This window comes from Myxocyprinus asiaticus, chromosome 20 (genome assembly GCF_019703515.2).
Source record: "Myxocyprinus asiaticus isolate MX2 ecotype Aquarium Trade chromosome 20, UBuf_Myxa_2, whole genome shotgun sequence".
In the NCBI taxonomy this organism is placed as follows: Eukaryota; Metazoa; Chordata; class Actinopteri; order Cypriniformes; family Catostomidae; genus Myxocyprinus; species Myxocyprinus asiaticus.
Window position 1 is genome coordinate 13,854,369 of NC_059363.1, and position 22,402 is coordinate 13,876,770.

General features: G+C 38.5%; 2 protein-coding genes across 3 annotated transcripts in view; one reads left to right on the plus strand and one right to left on the minus strand.

Moving 5' to 3' along the window:
* LOC127410806 (E3 ubiquitin-protein ligase NEURL1-like) overlaps positions 1-3,927 on the plus strand; it is a 41,895-nt gene extending 37,968 nt beyond the window's left edge. The window contains exons 6-8 of the mRNA XM_051646013.1: positions 1,684-2,325; positions 2,715-2,870; positions 3,254-3,927. Coding sequence (XP_051501973.1) covers positions 1,684-2,325; positions 2,715-2,870; positions 3,254-3,540 — 1,085 coding nt within the window. The 3' untranslated portion in view covers positions 3,541-3,927. The remainder of the gene's footprint in view (positions 1-1,683; positions 2,326-2,714; positions 2,871-3,253) is intronic.
* Positions 3,928-4,397: 470 nt separating this feature from the next.
* On the minus strand, positions 4,398-19,687 carry LOC127411384 (SH3 and PX domain-containing protein 2A-like). 2 transcript variants are annotated; one of them, XM_051646910.1, is made up of 8 exons: positions 19,392-19,687; positions 19,161-19,301; positions 13,862-13,966; positions 11,838-11,955; positions 10,401-11,014; positions 9,894-9,943; positions 9,629-9,748; positions 4,399-7,050 (listed from the first exon to the last, which is right to left on the minus strand). In XM_051646910.1, exons 2-8 carry the CDS (start codon positions 19,261-19,263, stop codon positions 5,446-5,448), a joined length of 2,715 nt encoding a protein of 904 aa, XP_051502870.1. In that variant the 5' UTR covers positions 19,264-19,301; positions 19,392-19,687; the 3' UTR covers positions 4,399-5,445. The 2 variants fall into 2 exon arrangements, with proteins under 2 accessions (XP_051502869.1, XP_051502870.1); XM_051646909.1 differs by having other exon boundaries at positions 4,398-7,050; positions 19,161-19,687.
* Positions 19,688-22,402: the final 2,715 nt, after the last annotated feature.

Here is a 22,402-nt window from a genome sequence, read left to right on the forward strand (position 1 = left end):
ATTAATGTGGTCTTTCTTCCACAACTGTTCTATTTACTGCAAAATCTTCCTCTATTCCTCCCCAAAACCTTTTTCAAGCAATTAGACAAGATTATTTAGCCTTTTATCTGGAATTATAAAAACCACCAGATTAAGCGAATGCACCTTAATAAGCCCAAGAGCGAGGGGGGTCTAGCACTCCCAAACTTTCGTTTCTGCTTCTGGGCTGCGAATCTGAGAATTATAATAATACTGTTAAATGGCAGAAGTGGACAACTAGATTGGCCTAGGTTAGAAAGTGAGGAGTGTTCCCTGTATGACATTGGTGCCGTGATACTTTCACCTATACACTGCAAAAAAAAAAAAAAAAAAAAAAAAAAACTATCTACAGAGGCAACCCTGTCATTAGCAATCTAATTAGCATTTGGAAACAACTCAAAACTCACTTCAGGGTGGAGATGCTATCTCTATCACTTCCTATAGCTGATAATCCCACATTTCTACCCTCCCTACTTGACAAGGTCTTTAACCACTGGAGGGATGCAGGTATCCGCACAGTAGGCGACCTTTATTCGGAGGGGACTTTTGTCTCCTTCGAAATGATTCAGAAAAAATACAAACTCCACACGAGTAATTTTTTTTAGGTTTTTGCAATTTAGAAACTATGTACAATCTTATTCAGAAAGGTTTGTAACAGCTGGCACCTCCTGTCTAGACACTTGTCTTAAGGATAATTTTGGCAAAGAAAAAATAATTTCCTGCATATATAATACCCTTCAGTCCTCCCAGTTACCATCTACATCCTCAATTAAGGCCACTTGGGAGGAGGAACTAGAGATGGAGATTCCCAACGAGCTGTGGGCAGATTGCCTCAAGGAAATTAAACAATGTTCTATAAATTCCAGACACTGCCTTATCCAATTTAAAATCTTGCACAGATTTCACCACTCAAAGACTAAATTACATAGTATTTACCCAGATGTTTCTCCGATATGCGCTAAATGCAAGGCTTCTGAAGCGACCCTACTTCATAGTTACGCACTTTGTCCTAGCTTTCAAGATTTCTGGCACAAGATTTTCAAAATTTTCTCAGAAGTCATCGGACATCCCATTGACCCAGATGAGTTTCTAATAGTGTTTGGGGTTCAGAGGCACCAGATTCGATTATCAAATGCTCAACAACAATTTCTTTAATATGGGCTTTTAACAGCAAAAAAAAACTTATCTTAACATTCTGGAAGAATAAATATGCATTTTAACTAATGGGAAACTCTAGAAAATCCACCTCCTCCTAGCGCATTACATTTTTTTACAAGTTTAGAAAGTTTATTTTCATGTCAAGCGTTTCCATTCAGGATTTCTTATGTGCAATTTCAAAATGAGTATAAAAATAGTTGGATGAAAACCCAGCTAGTGACATTCTGGATACGGCTTGAGTCCCTTTTTCAATGACCAGTCGCTTAGCAAAGTAATAGACTTCCTCTCCTGAAAAAGTGACATGACTTGAGGTATCATGTTTGCAGCACAAACAGTGTGGGACAAATTATGTGGTAATGTTTAATACTTAAAGTTAGGGGTTTGTTCAAATCTTTAACCCTAAGTATGAACAATAGTAATTGTGGTTCTTTCACCACTAGTTATTTACCACAACATTGTTTTAGATGTAGTGTGTGTTTATGTACTGTATGTGTGTTTGTTTTGCAGACAGTAAGATGGTCCCAGCTGAATATTTCAGTCCTGCTGTAACTAATGAAGTGATGGATGACTGGCACCTGTCAAGCAACTGCTCCCAGCTTGACCTACAAGAAGATCTGCCATCCTTCTCGAGCTCCCCAAATTCCCTCAACTCAGTGCTGTCACCTCAGCTCCACGATGACTTGCATTTTCACTGTGTCCATGGTAACGGTCTACGTTTGCTGACCGAATACATAGCAGTGCGTTATTACAACAGGCATGAGGACTGTGCATTGGTGTTCACACATCGACCGTTGCGCTGTGGAGAATGCGTTTTCTTAAAAGTTGTATTGAAGTCTCAAACAGTGACACCAACTCTGAATAGTTTTTTGTGTTATGGATTCACTTCCTGTAATCCAGCCCACATTAACCCGAAGCATTTACCGGTCAATCCAGAGGACCTGTTGGACCGAAGGGAATTCTGGGCTTTTGGCTGCCTTACTTCACCGCTCATGGGTGGAGATATCATTGGCTTTCGGGCATCTGCAGAAGGGGAAGTGCTTGTGAGTCATAATGGAGGGAGAGCCTACCGAGAGATTTGTGTAGATAATTCCACTCCTCTGTGGATGATCTTCAATTTACAAACGCATATAAAGCAAATCAGCATACTGGGTAGGTGTAACACCAACAAAATGTACACACATATATGTTTAATTTGAAATGGGGATGGGACATACAATAGACTCATATTGTTTTAATATAAAGCTAATTATAATTACTCTAGAAGAACCCTAACTTAAAAAAAAAAAAAAGAAAAAGTATTTGGATTAATTTTCCAATTCAGGACATCCCAAAATGTCCCCAAAGTGAGGTTTTGTCAATTTTAGCTCAGTTTTGGGGGCAGTTATTTCCCTAAACTAGCCAAGTACATACACAGACAATCAGGAACACACAAATATACTACTGTACATGGTAAAGTCTGTTCTAAAATACATACACAAAACCACCCTCATCCCTATCACTCTCTCTTTTGTAATACTTTTTCTTTGTTCTTTTTCTAGGTACATCCTGTGGTTACTCTTCATCTTCTTCCAAAATTCACATGACAGACATTAGTAATTGCAGTTATCCCCCAGACAATCAGATTCACAGAACAGCATTCAGGGGATTTATTAACAAGTTTCAACCCCACCCACACAGCCACAGCAGTTCTGCAGGTGGGTTCCTTTCTCATATTGCTGAAAAATGCAGCAACATGAAATATATCATAAAGACAATCCACATATGATCAGAGAGTTTTTTAAAAGGTGATTTAAGGCAGAGATGCAGCAATATCATTTCCATGCTCATACACAAAGCTCATATTTGATTGGTTAGGGCATTTAATCTCAGGGTAAATGGAAAAAAAAATAACTTTGAAAGCAATGTGAAAAGCTCCTAAAGAATCCATTGTTTCTTTTGAAAATCTTTTCTTGCAGTGAAAATTCGTGTTTTGTGTGAAATGGTCTTTATTTTGTTATTCATTTGTTACAGCCTTTGTCAACAGGGCTTAATAGTATATTATTCATTGCAGTTCTGTCTGTGGTTTCTTTGTTTCCAGGGACAACGTCCAACTCACTGTCCTCAGAATCTCACAATACCCCATCATGTTGTCCGATTGCTGGAGAGGAGTGTTTGATTTGCTGTGAGAGGCCAGTAGACTCAGTGCTGTATGCATGTGGACACATGTGTGTGTGTTACATTTGTGGTGGGAAGCTAAAGGATATGTCAAACCCGTCCTGCCCCATGTGTCGTGGCCCAATCAGAGACATCATCAAAATATACCGCAGCATAACCTGGCAACAGGAATTCCCTGTTAAACATGTAAATGTGGGTGGTGTGGTATAGTGACTAATTCTCAGGTCCAGAGTGCTGGTTTGAGCACCGCAAGGAATGAGCTGTGAGCTATTGTTACCTTGTTACCTTGAGCAAGTAACCAACCTTGAGGTTGCACCAGGTGGACTGTCCTTTGTGTGCTGCTTTGGAAAAAACATCTGCTAAATGACCAAAAAGTTGAGAAAACACAGAAGTGACTGCGCATGATAGTGAATGGCACAATGTTAATACTTGACTTTAACACAATGCGAAATTCAAAGATTGTTCAGCACTCTGGACTTGCGTTGGGCTAGGCATGCATTATGGGAAATGAAGCTGCTATGCGAATTTTACAATGCCATCTTCATATGAAACTGTTGTTTTTGTTCAATGTTTTTGTCATTTTTAAAAGCAGTATTTTTAAACTAGTAAATATTCGAGTTTAAAATCCACATTTAACTTAACCAGATTTTTTTTGACTAACTGGTATACAGTACCTTAGATATATGTATTACTCAACAAAAATTGGTGTTTTTTTAAACATCAAATTGAAAAACTAGAAATAATTTGTTACAAACTAACCTTGATATTCACAATGTTATCTGTCATTAACTTTGACTAACTTTCATTTTGATACTAAGCTTAAAGTGACACCAAACAACAGAACCTGTATTTATTGTAACTATCTATAAATACTGGATTCTTTAAAAGTTTTTTTTTATTTTTTTATGTGTGCCTGTGTTTTATGTGCAGTAATTGTAAGTATCAAAAACATAAACAGTTTTCCAACTTTTTATATATATATATAAAAGCACATCACTCAAGATATCACACCTTATATAACATCACACTCAAAGGTATAAGGTAGGACCAATTTTCTGTCAGTTTTGTTTGAGGTTTAAGTTTTAGCAGATAATTGAGTGATTGGTAACTTACTGACTGATTACTTATTTCTGGAGAACCTTATGGAATAAATACATGTATATGCAAACACTCACAGACTCGCACACCAGATAGCAATTTTGATCAAGCTGCAAGACAGCACTCTAGCAGATATTTATTGCAAGCCTTGAATTGAAAATGAAATGATGTAATAAAGGAATAGCACCATGTTTAATCACACAAACCAGGTCACATTTACAGTTGATAAAGAAAGATAGATAGATAGATAGATAGATAGATAGATAGATAGATAGATAATATTTGAAATGTATATGAAATTGCATCTGATCTGTAAACAGACCTTGTGTATTTAGTTAAAACAAATGTAAAAAGAGCAACATTTAAAAAGAGACCTTCTGCAAAATAAGAGCACCTAAAAGCAATAACAAAAAGCTTGTTCAGTGAAAACAACATCACGTCATCCAGCACAAGCATGCTCTGAGTATACAGAATATAAACAAGATGTCAATCAGTGAGGGAATTCAATTATGAGTCACTCTCTTTGTGTTCTGCTTTATGACACATTTGATTTTGTGATCAGAATCGAGATGGCTGCGTCTCATGCAAATAATTTTTAAGGGACTTTGTTTATGATTGGGGTTATAGTCAAGTTTTGAGCTAAAGATTTAAAATTAAAGCTGCAGGATTATGTGGCTGGATTTCCCCACAAAGAACACAATTACTTTTTCACTAGTGACATCATCAGTTGTCCATCACAAGCATTTTTTTTCTTCTATTTTTCAAACCACCGATTATTTAAATTTAATTTTAGTTGACATTTGTGATGGCAAAATTAAAGATAATGTTTCTAAAAAAGGCAAAACTGTGAAATATTCCATCTTCATCCCAACATTTGTCCCATGATCAGGCTTACAGAATATGCTCTCTTAGATCAATCTTTCTTTGTTAATGTTCTGTTAGTGAGAATAACATCCACCAAACATATTTTGTAAAAATGGGAAAACACTGAATATAACACCAATCCTCTAAGCTCTACTAGCTCCTCCTCTCAAGGAAGTTGGAGGGTACCCATCCCTTGCGTGTTTTAGCCGTGTCAAGCACACGGCAGTACCACCAGCCATTGGGGTTTCTCTCCAGCACCTCCAGCCTTGTACCAGCAGGGAAGCTCATCGTCTCTGTATCACCATGGTAATCAGCGATAGAAACATATTCCTCACGCAAATTGTTGTGGATGAGGTGAGGTTTTGGCTTCACCATTGAAACAGGCACCTTACGCCTCATGCTCTTCATATTACCTGCACAGGGGGAGGTGGCTTGATCATTGTAGCTATGGAGTGAGGCATGGTTAGGTAGGGTGTCATTCCTCCGTCCTGATGGAGTTGTGTGCGTATTGGTAGACAAGCTATTTGTGTTATCTTTGGTGTGGGTTGTGGTGAGTACATTATGAGGTCGCACTGCGACCTTCTTCACACCGACCTTGCAACTCTGCTGGTTAGATCTGTGGGTGCTTTTCAGGCTTTGGTGTATACGTTGCTCATTCTTCTCCAGACTTATGCTTTTACCCAGCTTTCCAACATTCACCTGCAGTGCAATTTCCAGCTCTGGACAAGATGTCTCTGAATTTATCCTCTCAGTGGATTTGGCTTCTATACCATCTGTGTCTGGGCTTTTGATTGGCTGAAGGTAGAAGGTGGGTGCCCAACCTTCCTCATTTTCCCAACGGATAAACCACCAGCCACTTTCGGTCTTTTCCAGTACCTCTACTTGCACTCCTGCAGGGAAGCTAAGCTCACATGACTCCTCCCGCTGGTACGCCGCAGTTGTGCGGTACAAGAAGGAAGAACGGTCTTTGGACAGATCAGTGGAACCCCCAGAGTCTTCCAAAGACACTATGGAGCCACTCTCAGATTCCTCAGATGTGTGTGAGGTTCTGTATTGTATTTGGCCTGGTTGCTCCTGGTTTGCAGATTTTCGGGGTCTTCTGAGGGAATTACAGTCTTCATTTGTGGGTTTCAGATGGACAGACGGTTTGGATTTGGACTCATCTGCCTGCTGTTTGAGTTTAGGTTGCTGTTGGTTAACTTTAGAGTGTGCGTAGAGTTGAGTACAGATCTCAATGCTGGGTTCGATTGTAGGGGCGTCATATTCGGGTGGATCCCACATAGTAGATGACCGATGAGCTCCAGAGGGGGGATGTATATCTGAATGGCTGTTCCCCAGATATTGTGGGACAGATATGAACCCTCCATTTGCATACACACTCTCATCTTCCTCTCCATCCTCTTCTCCCAATGTGAAAGAAATGGTACGCCTGGACAGAGGGGGCGGGGATTTAGTTGGTGCGTCTCCTGGGAAAAAGTCAAGCTCAGGGTCAAATTCAAAGCCCATGGCTGGAACATCATATTCTGGCTCTTCATACACTCGTGGACTCGATGGGGCCAAGACCTCTGACTCCACACATGGAAGCGAATTCTGCTTTTTAATTGGTGGTGCAGGAGGTGGGACTTTGGGCCGGGTCAGTGTACTAGTTTGACGGTTCAAGCTAGGCTTCTTACGTTTGTCGATGTAAGAACATGGGGCCCAACCCTCTTTATCTCCGATCTGGACATACCACCAACCTCCAGAGTTCTTCTCAATTACCTGTAAACACACACAATCCCAGGTTATCCACAAAAATACTTACTGTATACAGTATGTTGTGATAGACAAATATCATCCAGGCAGATTGATTAGCCGATATTTGGCCATTTCCAAATTGGCCGATATACTTAACCTGCTTGGATGATCAAAAAAAGTTGTAGTTCTTTGTGTGTAAATATTGTGTAAAATAAGTGTTTGTTTAATTTCAGCTTTTTTACATACATCTATTTTAATGTCATTCAGCTATTTAGTTTATATATTGACATTATATTGGCCATCAGACACCCTACTCTCTAGACAGGAGCGGACTGGCCATAGGAAGAACCGGGACTTTTCCTGGTAGGTCGGCCATGAAACTGGGCCGAACGGCAGGGATGAGCTGAAACAGGTCGCTGCGTTATGCCGAATTATCCGCGATTTGCTGAAGAGGGCCGCAAAACGGCACCGCGATATGCCAAAAGGGGCCGCGATAGGCAGAAAAGGACAGTGACACCCCACCCCTTTTTAACAACTATGTATAATTACTACATATACATACAAAGCTAATCCAGGTACAAGGAAAACATTATTAGAGGTAAGAAATTAAATTTCTCAGTTGTTTCCAAGTCTTCACTGAATTATTGTTAGATATGCAGCATTAATACAGATTTGATGCTGTCGGGTTTTGACTCAGAAGTAGATCTGTAAATAAGATATATAAAGTATATTAAATGTAGGGATGCCGCGGTGTGAGTTTTTGATGGTTAGACTACCATCTGAGAAAATAAATCATGGTTAACCGGTTTTACAATTATTTGCACATTTGCTTATTATGCAACAGCACTGATGCAGAAAATTTATATCACATAACAATTGCCTAAACATCTAAGTGGACGTATTTCTGGGGTTTTGTGGACGCTATGGGAAGCCCTATAATAAAAAAACTAGTGAACACACACACACAAAAATAAGATGTAATAAGAGACACACCAATCTAGGGCACAACACCGTTTATGCACATCCCGAACTCAGTGATGTGCTGATGTAACCGTTCTTTTATTTTGTTAGTGATGGGAAGATCGGATCATTTTACTGACTTGAATCTTTGAGTCTCGTTCAGCAAAGTGAACAAATCTTTTTTTCAAGTCATTTAGTTCATTTCGTTCATTTGAGCAGAATTAAATTAAAATGTTACATTTTCAATAGCCAAATCCCCCCAACACGTCTACTTACGCAAACTTTGATTATAGTCCCAATAAGGACAAATGTATAATGCAGCCAAGGACAAATTATGAGAAATAAATGATTAGTTCACCTCTGGATTGAATCTTCTAGTCTGAGTCATTTGTTATTTTGTCACGTGACAACTGTATGTGCATAGCGAATCGTTCATGAATGACCCATCACTATATTTTGTTCTAACAAGTAGCTTTGGAAAGGAGGTGGCGGAACTTCTGAACCGGAACGAAAAAATACATTTTTTGCTCAGAACGAACCGAAATGAAAAACATTTAGTTTTTAGAACCTGTGACCATGGGCGGCTCCAGGGCAGGGTAACCGGAGCTTAAGCCCCGAATGTTTTGATCATCTTTTTGTAGTGACGTCAGAAGTACCAGTGCTTGGGTATCAAGTTGATATGAAAACATATAACATTTTATTATTTTAACATTACATTTTAAAGTTAGGGTAATATACTGTATATAAATTAATGATTCCTGTCTTTCTATGGTATTGACAACACCAAATACAGTCTCAATTCAGTACCCATGAGCTGTCTTGTCGGCAGCTGCTTTCCAGCTCTCATGTAACCTTTGTGTGGGCATGCAAGAAGAGAGCTTGAGGCACACAGTTGCGGCTGTGTCTTGAAAACTGTGTTGAGTTGGTCCATCCAGATGCAGTAAGTACCAAATATTTAGATATATAACCCTGAAAAAAAGGAGTAATATGTATTCGAGGAATTTGCTAACTTTAAAGTCAAGAGCCAGGAAATTTGCATATTTAGCAAAACAATTTATTAAGACACAGTGCAATAAACATAGCAAACTTTAGGTGATCTAGCTATTATTTTTCATCTCTAGTACCAATTTAGCTTGTTTACAACCTGCCTTCTTGTAAATTAACTTAAGCACCCGACGAATCAATGAAAACTGTATACAGTCGTACACAATGTGTGTCAAACTACAGAAAGCCAAAAGGGACAAAATTGTGTGTTTTATATATATTTTTTTTTTATCGCGTTTTAAAGTATAGACGTTTTTGATCTTCGAGCGTTTCTGAGACAAAGGTTATTGAGACTTCTTTAGTTTGCTATATAAATGACATAATAGATGTATTCAGGTTTTTATTATAAAGTGTATTATATTCTGATATTTCATCAAAAGATGGCCTCATATCTACAGAGGTCTGGGCTAAGCCCCGAATGTCCACTGACCCTAGCACCGCCCCTGTCTGTGACTAACAATTATTGAAAAATCCATGTTGGTCGTCCACTACTTTGCTTTGGCAGTTACTCAACAGACAACAAACATCTGAACAAATAACATTCTCAGAATTATTTAAATTCTAAATCATCCCAAACTATTTACTTAATTGTTCGTACATCAGCTTTCTGTCCTCCACTGAAACTGATCCCATCCGTCAAGCAGGAGCGGAACTCAGCAATAGTGTAATACTCGGCTTCAACACTAGGGGGATGTGGAGGATGTGGTAACTGAAACCCCTGAATGTGAAGAGAGAAGAAAATTCTGTTCAGCAAATTAAAAACCACAAAATGACCTATTTGTATGTAACTGTTTGTGCAATGGAGGGAAAGAGAAAAAGAAGAAAGAGAGGAAAAATGGGGAAAAAAGACATGCAACACTGACCAGGCTGTTTTCTCGGCGGGGAGGTGGTTTTTGACTGTTTGATGGGGATCCTAGATGAGAAGAAAGCAAATTATTCAAATGATTTGACTTCAGTTATCTTTAACACATAACAATGTTTTAAATATTGCATATATAAAGAGAGAGAGAGAGAGAGAGATGAGGGATGATCTTTCGTAATTGCTTGTTCAATTATTATTACTTTAAATTATATTAACATTAATTATTCATAGTTAACTCTGCATTGTTGCTGTACTTCATTTTATTTTACTTTATTTTTATTTGGTATTTCATTTTATTTCTTAACACTGCTTATTTAATTGCACTGCTGTTATTTACTTTATTGCATTGTACATTTATTGATTTTTAATTGTACACAGCTATTCTGCAAATGCTTAGGCAATACAAATGTACAGTTTTTGTCATGCAAGTATAGCACACTAAATTTGAAGCCTGAGAGAGAGAGAAAAAGAAAAGAAAAGAAAAGAAAAAGAGATGGTGGCAACTCACTGGTCTCCACACTGTGGTATCTCTGAGGTGCAACTCGAGCAATGGCAGGAGATGGAGGGACGGTTTTGCTCTTAATTGCAGACGGTGTTGCTGAACACACACTTGCTTCCGAAACAGACACACCAGCATCCGAAACTGACACAGACACACTTGTATCCAAGACTGAGACACACACACTTGTATCTGTGTGTGGGTTGCAGCTAGAGCTGACCTGTTCATCAATGTCCCTTTCTGAGCGTGTAACTGGGCTGCTACTGCCCGTGTTAGCTGCTGTGTTAAGGCTGGTGCTGTTGTCGTTGTTAGTGTGTGTATTGTTATTGTAAGCATCAGTCTGTTTTGCATCACCATTGTACTGTGTATATGAGTCAGTTTTTGAGTTCATGTATGTGTTATGGCTTGAATGCATAGACGCATTGCTGTTATGATGTGCATTTGTGTCCATTTGCGTGTGTTTCTTGTTCAGGAGGTTGCTGATCTCCATAAGGTTTCCGATGATTTCCACCTGACCCTCCACAGCTGGTTTATTTGTCTCTGTTGCCTGGTTACCAGGCATAACACCATCTTGCATCTTCCGCAAATAGGCAGCTGGGGCCCATCCTTCCTTACCCCCATAACTGAGAGAAAACGAGAGAGAGAGAGAGAGAGAGAGAGAGAGAGAGAGAGAGAGAGAGAGAGAGTTACATAGAAAAGAGATTCGTTTACCTTGTTGGCAAGTTAGCTGATATTTTTTGAGAAAATCCCAATCAAACCTAAAGGTAAAATGCCTTTAGGTCATGGCCAGGTTATTAGTGCACAAAACCTAACTCATTGAGATGTTGTGCTTGTGCAGGCAACACACATTTGAGTCCAGCTCATGCCATTCCTCAGTCCCAATCCACCCTATTCTTTATCAGTTCCTGTTTTCTTTCTCCACTGTACCATTTAAATAGATTTAGACTTTTCCTGAAAAAATGTGAGTGGTGCTTGGCTATGAATGTACTGCCACAATGCATGTTAATGGTTGCCAGGGGGTTCCTCAACTGTTGCTAGATAGTTTTTAGTGTGTTCTGGGTGGTTGCTAGGTGGTTGCTTATTGTCCCAAGTCAGAACAGCCCACCCACAAGATAATCTGTTCCATAGAAATGTCTTGGGTCCCTCCTTCAAATTAGGTATTTGAGATTTATAGACCCATTTTATTCCAGTAATTTAGAAAAGTAATACCTGTAGCAAACCTCTCCACAACGGGACACATGATTTGAGGTATTATTTATATAGCAAAAACAGTGCTGAGCAAGTTACAGGTTTAGGTTAAACCCTAAACTCTAACTATGTGCGATAACTGTGCCTAAGCATGTAAGCACCACTAATAAAAGTGGTAAAAGACAAAAAATAAGCACACATTTAAGCACAGATTATTTCAAAAAGCAGGATAAAGTAGTGAGAGATGAGACTTGGTACCGTATGAACCACCAGCCCTCCAGATTTCTTTGGATGACCTCAACAATGACTCCACTCTCAAAGCCCAGCTCATCCAGACTTGAACTGATGTAGGACTGAACTGTGACATACCGCTCTGCTACAGAGATAAGAGACAAGCTTGTACTTGAACAGTAGCCACTAAAATTATTTCAACACTTAAAGGGATAGTTCACCCCAAAATGAAAATTCTCTCATTATTTACTCACCCTCATGCCACCATCCCAGATGTGTATGAGTTTCTTTCTTCTGGAAAACACAAAGATTTGTAGAAGAATATCTCAGCTCTGTACATTCATTCAATGTCAGTGATGGGTGGTCAGAACTTTGAAGGTCCAAAAAGCATATAAAGGCAGTATAAAAGTTATCCATACGACTCCAGTGGTTCAGTCCACATCTTTAGAAGCGATATGATAGGTGTGGATGAAAAACAGATCGATATTTATGTAAATATGCTTTTTGGACATTCAAAGTTCAGGCCAACATTCACTTGCATTGTATGGACCTACAGAACTGAGATATTCTTCTAAAAATCTTTGTTTGTGTTCAGCTGAATAAAGAAAGTCATACACATCTGGGATGGCATGAGGGTGAGTAAATGATGAGAGAATTGTAATTTTTGGTTGAACTACACTTAAAATTACATGTAAAAATGTGTGAATTAAATTCCATTAAATGACAAAACATAAAATTCTCTGCATCTACAAACAAATAATCATAGAACCTCAAAACTAACTTCAGTATGATATTTTTTATGCATTTCATTTTTACAAAAAAAAAAAAAAAAAAAAAAGCTTAATTTAAAACAGTGCATTTACTGTTTTATGATTCAAAACAAACAGTAAATGTATTTTTTTAAAAGGTCTTGCTTGAAAAGGGTGCTTGTGCTTTCTTTCTTCAAAATAAATGCCACTTGGTTTGATATTTTGTTATCTAATGCATTTTTAAGTGTGGCTTATATGTCCAAATACACTTTTGGCCAACTTTATATACTGCATTTGCACTTTTTCGCTGTTTTGGTGTAGCAATGGAAAAACCGAATGAAACATGCAGACATTGCAGAATCTCTCTACCGCAAGCGTTATTCTCTCTAATACAGGTCGGCATCTGTTGGACCCATTTGTGCAGTAAAGATCTTTTGGACAAAGAGATGGTAAATCTGACACCTCTGCTGGAAAGGTTCAACACAAATACCCACTCCCAAGCTGTTCAGTGCTCCAAGAAATATAATTAAATTAAAATGTTAAATTTTCAATTGCCAAATCCCCTCCAACACGTCTGCTTACGCTAACTTTGATTATAGTATCAATAAGGAAAAAATGATAATGCAGCCAAGGACAAATTATGAGAAACAGAAAGATTAGTTCACCTTTGGAATCTTCTTGTCCGAGTCGTTCGTTCTTTTGTCACGCGACTCGGACCAAATGACTCGAGAGGTGAACTAATAATTTCTGTTTCCTGTGTGAGCATTGCATAGCGTATACGGCTGTCATGTGACAAAAGAACGAACAACTTGGACAAGAAGACTCAAGAGGTGAACTAATCATTTCTGTTTAATGTACAGCGCCTATGCGGTTTTCACGCAACACACGAACGGAGGTTGCGCAATGCGCATGCGCGGCCAACACAAAATGAACGAATCACTCTCTGAGACTACTCGTTCTTCTGAGTCACATAAAAGATTAGTTCAAAATGAACGAATCGTTCATGAATGACCCATCATCACTATGGTCCATGTCCAAGCTGATATTGCATTAACTTGCCTCCATAAGAGTTTAGTTTTGCCCAGAAATCTCTTGAAATCAAAGGAAATGAAACTGCTAAGAGTAAAGGATTGCACAAGGCAAAGAAAAACAGGACATTTGGCCAGTACGTGTGTTTTACACAGGACAACAGCTCTGATATCTGTTGTGAAAGATGTACTCTGTTTGTTCAACGGTTCTTGATTCAGTCCAACAGCAATGTGGGGATTAAATTGGTAGTTTGACTGTTTGTGTTTTTCTTACTCTCTCCATTCGATATTCTGTGACTATCTCGGTGTCCAGTGAGAGAGACAAGGTATGTAGCAGGAACCCAGCCTTGTTCTTCAGCTGTTCTTATAAACCACCACCCTAAAAAGAAGGGGAGAGAGAGGGGGAGAGATAATAAGAAGGTGTGATTGAGCAAACACACTGATATAACTGATTCTAGCTGTTAATTTGAATTGGGTCATGTCTCCTCTGGCTTTTTATTTTAACTAGTCCTGCACACATCAGCGTGAACACATCATTGTAGATCATTAGCAACTATTTTGAAAGGAAAGCAATTTGGCAAAGTGTGTGTATGAGTTCCATGCTTACAGTAAAAGTCCAGCATTGGTGGTCACCAGTTTATGTTGTGTTTTGGGTGCTTGTCCCCCAGCACGGTATGCTGGTGTGCTGATGTCCCCACTAGGCTTTTAAACTAGCTTAACCAGCTTCATCAGAAAGATCTGCTCAACCAGCTTTACCAGCTAGTTTTGCTCGTGAAAAGCATGGGTATGCTGTTACACCAACTAGACCATCACCAAATCAGCACTAACCAGCCTAGACCAGCATGTGAATTGCATGCTGGTTATGCTGGTCTAGTTAACAAGGTAGAGATTATAAAAAAGAAGCAGACTGTACTGCTAAATTACTATGTTTTTAGTGAATGTGTGAGAGTAAATATGATGTGCTTTTGGAGTTATGAGGATAAGAAAACATTATTGCAGATACACACTTGCACATCAGATGAGTGTTTTGGTTTCTGAGTCCTTTAAAGCACCAGTACATACAGTAAATGATTTTCTAAAGTTCAAAAGTACAATGTTTTTAAGACAAGAAACATACTCTACTCAGTTGAAGAGAAGTCAACATGTTTATTGCTAGATGCCTGAAGAATAACACATCTAGTTTAATGGCACTGACATTTAAAGTTAACTTTATCGCCCCGCCTGAGTACTGGGGAGTTTTACCGCTACAGCAACGCAAGAGTGCACATTAAGTGCATAATAGGACTGCACTTTTGCAAAAGTGTTGGCAATTCATATTTGCAATTCATAATTGCCTATATGGTTTTTGCACCCCTGCTAATGTCACAAAACAGAAAAATATTACAGACCATAAAAATATTTATACGGAACACGAGCATGCTGCAGTGGTTGCACACACCTGCCATGAGTTAGTGGTCACAGTCTCATTAGAACAAACAAACACACACACACACACACACTCAGATAGGTTACCAGATGCCCTGTTTATAATGCTGTGTAAAAAAATATCTGCCGGCTCTTTACCCAGCATGCCACACAGGGGCAGATCTACCAGGGTGGCATGGGGTGGAAAGTGCCACCCTAAGAAAAAGTATTGTCACCCCAGCATAAGTATCCAAATTTATTAAACAGAAATGTAAGTATATTATTGTTGATTTTGACATTGTGTAGGGGTTTATTCATGTCAAACTGCCTAAATTCTCACAGAATGCACAAATGACTACAGACCCATTGATTAATTACAGCAGCAACCAATCCTGTGATTGATTACAGCAGCAGCCAATCACAGCATCGACCAACTGCCTACCTACTATTGCAGTGCGTGTACAGTGTTTGGGCTCTCATGGGTTGATGAGCTTATTTCCCCAACAGCAATGACCACATGGACAAATAAGTGGAAAAAAATAAGTAAAAGATGAATTTCTCAGTTGTTTCCAACTATTTACTGAATGATAATTAGATACATTGCTGTCAGTTATGGGTTGAGATGGGTGAGACGTGTTTCATCAGGTATGTGTATACATATTTATATATTATCCACATGAAACATCTCCAGTTCTTGAGTTGGAGTCTCTATTTCATCTGTGTGTGTTTTGACTGGCGATCTGGCGCTGGAGTTATTTTGAATGTGTTATTTTTGAAAGTGATAAGTGTTTGTTGTGGCTGTTATCAGTGTTGTTTAGTGTCAGCAGCTTTGCCGCAGCATGCACTCTTTTCCGTGTCCCCCCATTGTGTTGGCCTTCTAGGCCGTATTGTTTGTGTGTATGTAGTGTGTGTGTCTGTTTGTGTGTTGTCCTTTTCTCTTTCTCTCCCACTCTTAATCGCTCTCAGGTGTGGGGTAACCAGGTGAGCTGATTGTTGATGGCACGCACCGGTGCGCAGTGTGTTTCCTCCCTATATCCACCTTTCTCCTGAACATGGAAGTGTTCCATGATTTGACATGATTGTTTTCACTTCACAGAGTACAGATGACCATTTTTTTTTATAGACAGTGCCTCACCTGAGTGTGTAGATGACATGAAGCGATGGTTAGAGTTTACGTTGATATCATTAATTATTCTGAGTTGTTATGACAGCCAACAATGGCACAAGATGAGCATGAAATTCATTTTTACACCAGGTAACACTTAAATGGTTGTTGTTCTCCTCTGGATCACTCGTTTTGGCAGTTTTTACTTGGCGTCACGAGACCAGAAATACAAAACAGGCAATTAGAATCATCATTGTGACGCCCAGTGGTTGGTCAGGAAAACTGTGGATAAACAGAGTGTTTCATGGCTGGGTTGTGTGAAGGGAGACGGTTGTTCGTAAACTATGTCATCTTCGTTCACAGGCGCTCAGGTGCCTTCCGGGTTCCTGTTGCTGGAGCGGAGAGTTTGTGGTTGTCGCTGTCTGAATTTCTGAGTTTGCTGTTCTTTCATATACAGAACTGTCAATAAATGTGTCTGTGTTTCCGCTACTCTCGTCTTCCCTCATCTTTCTATTGCATTTTATTTTTAAAATGTAACACCCATCCACTGACATACAGATGCAATCTTGTTTTATTGAAATAAAAAGTTATATTTAGGTGAATTAGAATCCAAATCCTTTAAAAACTAAAGGCAAAAAGTTACCTCTAGATCAATCAGTCATGTTCTTAATCAAAGTGCTGATTTATGTATTCGTCTACTGATTAACAAAATCCCAAGACTGATAGTTGCAGATGTAGAAATGAAATTACCATATTATGTGAAATATTTATTTGGGTGCTTGAATCGGTCATTAAGTTTGACTGTTGATCAAAACAGGTAATTTAAAAGAATCTTTTACTGTTCATAACATAATTAATATTCATGAGTTTTGCAGCACTGCCCCCTACAGTACAATGTTCTGTACAGTTTATTTTAAGTTAGACCTAACTTGTGTTAATCTTCGCTTTCAAATTATTCCAGCTGTTACAAAGGTGATAGGCCTACAGGACTTTATTAGCTGAATAACATGGGATATGCATGCATTTTCCAACCATGGGTACACTTAACAAAGGTGGTGACATTTAGTCCAGATTGCCAGTTCTATACGTGAAGCATAGGAACATTTGGAATTTGTTGATGTGTTTTAATAGACAATGTCTTGGTGCTCTGGGGATAGACATTTTGTTACTTATTTTTTATTATGCAAAAATGTATATATATATTTTTAATGTTGTCAAATCAGTATCAAAATGGTTACTATGTGGTTCCTGTGAGAATGCAGTTGTATCACAAATTAATGGACGTTTATAATTTGATAGTGACTCCAATTAATGAACTAGTACTTGCAATGAAGCTTGGTACCTTAATTCATAAGAACCATTCATAGGCACTTGCTTTAACGTTGCCAACCCTCATAGTCTGCATGCCACCCCCATTAAAAAAAAAAATTCTAGATCTGCCCTGATGCCTCACTTTGCCAAAGCAACATATAATAAGAACATGAGAGACACAAACATAAACAGGCAGATTGACTAACAAAATATGTCAGATATCTGCAGTCTTTCTACTAGCAAGTAAACATGCCTTCAGTTTGTGTGTGTCTGCGCATGTTTCAAAGACTTAGAACAGAATCAAAAGATTACATACTAATGTTTGAAACTGAGAGGGAAAATTTGACATGGCAACAACAGAAGAGACAGTGGAAGAGAGAGTTAAGGAAGGTTGGCCAATACAGCTTGTGATGACTTTAACATAAAGAGTTCAGCGCCACACACACTTAGCGAAAAGACATCAGCACACAAACAAACATGCTTGCGCATGTGGACACACGCACTCTTTTCTGCTGAGGAAAGATTCTGGAGGATCCATAAAGATCTTCAGTCAAGTATGACTTGCTGGCTGTGGTTGAGTTTTTCCAGACACACACGCGCGCGCACACACACTATCTTAACTCCTCTAAAGCTCCAAAAAGAATCCCTATCACTTTTCCAGACATACACACACACACACACACATGCACGCGTGCTATCGTAACTCCTTTAAAGCTCCAAAATCAATACCCATTTTCTGGTTACTTGCTTTTTAATTCTCTGTCCTTGAATGTACTGTATATAGGTATAAGTGTATTTCAATTTAACATATCATTTTGAATTTTCCCCAGACATACTAGTTGTCTCAAGTGTGCAATGAAGGCTGGAAACTTTCCATTTACTCTGATTGAAATCCAAATATCATCTTTAAACTCTGGTATGCTTAGAGCCAGCAAATTTTAGCAAATTATAGCAAAATTTCTCTACAATAACTCCACTTTTCTAAAATCTAAACATGCAGTGGCAAAAATGCTTTAAATAATGAAGATGCAACTTTTGTTCCTCTTTATACTTTTAAGGGCATTTATGTTGAATTAGTGCCTTTGAGACTTTTCTTTGGATTTAAATGGGTCAATCTGCACTTTTGGGCAGGATAACAGATTTCACTGTTTACTCCTTTAGATTCCAGAGCGGTCAGATAATAATAACACGGCACAACTATTACAACAGATCTGCAAAAGGTCAAGTATTGCATGAACAGATGGAGACCGTCAGAATATATTTTTGTATGGCACAAATTATTATGTCGATATCACACTTTAAATGTCTTTAGGGAAATGTTACAATACATTTTTAAAAACTCAATGTCAAAAACTGAGCTACATGTGTGCTAATTTCAGAGAACAGTCTTTCTAGATTTAAAAAAGGATTGGTTCTAGTCACACAACCAAGATATTTAGGTTAAACTATTCTGTCAGACTGTCTACCTCTGATCTCAATTACATGTTACCTTGTTACCAAAAACAGGGATACCATAATCTAAAGCTTAGTAAACAAACACACTTACACATGCAAAGATCTTTACAATAGGTTAAAGGTGAGAGTTTGACTCCACAGCTGGATGTTAAAATGTTTGGATAACTTATTTTTTTTGGGGGTGCTTGTTTAGTTTTGTTAGAGTTATGAGCAGGCTCTCTCTCTCTCTCTCTCTCTCTCCCTCTCTCTCTCTCTCTCTATTTAGTGTCAATACAGATGATATTTAAGTGTCACTCACCACTCTCACTCTTCTCGATCACCTCCACTCTCTCTCCTGCTCTCAGGTTGATCTCTGTATTTTCCTGTCTCTGGTAGTCCGCTGTCACCACACACACACACATACACTCCTCAGCACCCAAAGCTTCTCCACGCTCTCTCCCTGAGGATGACGGGAAAAAACAGGCTGTGAGCCAGCTGCCTCCACGCCCGCGTCCACCTGAACTGCGCTGCGCCATTCACCAACACTTACACAGTCCCGGCCAATCAGCATGCAGTTGAATGTTGAATAAGAATTCAGTTCGATCCAGCACTAAAGTTCCAAGGTAAGGTGTTTTGAGCAACAACAGTTCATCTTGAGGCACATCCTACCGGCCCTGGGCCCAGAGCTCACATGGGCTCCGGTGTCTTGCAAGCTTCTGGGAAGGAGGAATCCACTGGAAGTTGCATATCTTTTCTGTAGCAGGACAGAGGCTTAACTGAATAACGGAAAGAAGTAAAGGGGGAAAAGAAAGAAAAAAGAGAGAGAATGTAAAGGGGTAGCTGACAAAGTAGTGAAAGATGAGATGAAAAAAAATAAACCAAGAGCTCAAGGTATGGAGGCGGGGCAATGGAGAAGGGGGAAACGGATGCCAGTCAAATGATTCTCCACCCCTTTAAAACAGTTTTAAACAGAAACATATGGCCTATGAAAATAGAGCATGCACACATACACTCAAAACACACTCAGCACTTACATTCTCTCCAACTTTATTTTATGAAACATATCCAACCTCTCACTGATCTATCGATCTATCTATCTATCTATCATCTGTATATATTTATATATGGAGAGCATTACCTTATTTTGATATTGTTTGCGTGAATAAGTAAATGTTTTTGGTGAATATGTAAAGTTGATTCAAGAAGACCTGAAGACAGAAGGTTTGGAGATGCAGAAAGCTGAAGCATGCTTAATACACTCAAAGACATTTGCTCAATAATCAACCTAATTTCAATTTGGAATCAAAATGAGTGATGAGTGCAGCAATCAGGGTGTCACACGCATCTATTAAAACATGCACACGATGCAGTACAAACCTACAAAAAAAGTTAAAATGAGTGATGGGGAGGAATTTGGCTATACCTTTAAAATGAAGTGCACTAAATTGTACTACTAGTCAACCACATTTTTCTAATTATTTTCTAATTTATTATTTAAATATAATTAGAATGCATGCAATTATATGACCTGATATTGACATATTTCAATATTTGTTCTTTTAAACATTAATGTGCCACACTGTGGGAATATTTAAATGGATAGTTCACCCAAAAATGAAAATTCTCTCATTATTTACTCACCCTCATGATATCCCAGGTGTGTATGACTTTCTTTCTTCTCCAGAACACGTTTAAGAAAAATAGAATAATATCTTAGCTCAGCAGGTCCTTAAATTGCAAGTGGATGGAGATTTCTCTTTTGAAGCTCCAAAAATCACAGACAGTCAGGATAAACATCATCGATACGACTCCAGCAGTTAAATGAATGTCTTCTAAAGCGACACGATCACTTTTGGTGCGAAAAAAGATAAATATTTAAGTACTTTTTAACTATAATCTAACGTGATGGTAAGCTTCACAAGAGGGTGGAGTCAAAGTGGTTTCTCGTGTGACATATTCACGTTGCCATGATACAGACGTAATCTCACATTCTCTACTCGTTTGAGACATCCAGGATAAGCACACAAATGCATCATTGAGAGTAAAGAAACAGATAATAACAGATCTAAACCAAAACCAACTAAGCTACTGTACAACGTTCCTCCTCATTTGTAAACAATGCTGCTAAACCGGCTGTGACGCACATGCCTCAGTTCTCGCATGTTTCAAATGCCAACGTGATTATGTCACACGCATATACCGCTCCTGACTGGAAGCATGATGCAGAGTTGAAAAAGTACTTAAATATTTATCTTTTTCACACCAAAAGCGATCGTGTCGCTTTAGAAGACATTAATTTAACAGCTGGTGTCATATGGATGACGTTTATGCTTACTGTTTTCAATTTTTGGAGCTTCAAAAGAGAAATCTCCATTCACTTGCATTTTAAGGACCTACTGAGCTGATATATTTTTCTATTTTTCTTCAAATGTTTTCTGGTGAAGAAAGAAAGCCATACAAATCTGGGATATCATGAGGATGAGTAAATAATGAGAGAATTTTCATTTTTGGGTGAACTGTAAAAAGTAATTACAAAGTAATCAGATTACAGTTACTGACTTTACTGACTTTAATTACTGTGTCAGTAACTGACTGTTTTTGTTTTTGTGAGCGCTGAAGGCCTTGCATCCCCTAATGAGTCATAGTAAGAGAGACCTGTGTGGTGCATGCATGTATGAGTTGAGTGTGACGAATGAGTGTGACTAGGAGAAATTATAGACATTATTTTGAATTCATTGAGCAGATAAAAACTTATCTGTGGAAAGAGTTTTAGAAAGCAAAATATGTGTAATGTGATTACTTTTTTGATGAAGTAATCAGTAAATTCAGTCATCTGAATACAGTTTTAGAGAGGTAATTTGTAATGGATTGTTGTTGTTTTTTTTTTTTTTGGAGTAATTTACCCTACACTAATTGTAACCAGAAGAGCATTTGAAGGTAAAGGGGTGATTTGCTGTTCATTCCAATGACAAAAATATTTACTGTACCTGAATTTACCCAACAATTTCCCATTTACATTCACATACATTTTAACCTAAAATCTTGAGGTTAAAAAAAAGCTAGATGCCTAAAATATACCCATTAACATTTAAGGCATTTAGCAGACACTCTTATCCAGAATGATAATAGCTTAAGTTACTGTAATACATAATGTACATAATGTAAGTGTATTTAGTCCCTATTTTCCAGTCCTCCACCTCAAAGCTCCACTCAAGCAATTTGACACACTTTAGTCTTAACTGTGTACCTGTAAAGGGAGATGTTTAATTCCTTCTATTGCAGTCCCTTTCTCTGCTTTGCTCTCAATTTCTCTCTTTCCTTCCCTCCCACCGCCCCTACCCGACCTCCTTATTTCACCATCACGCTGAAACCATTTCCTTTCTGCCACGTCAACGGCCTCCCTCTGAAATTATTTTCCTGAAAAATCACAGAATCCCTTTCTCTTTCTCTAGCTCTCTCTCTCTCTCTCCTGCTATTTCTCTCTATTACTCTCTCCCACTCTCTTTCTGACCTCAGTATCATATTTAATATGTCCTGCATGTCTTTCTTGCTTATTTCTAC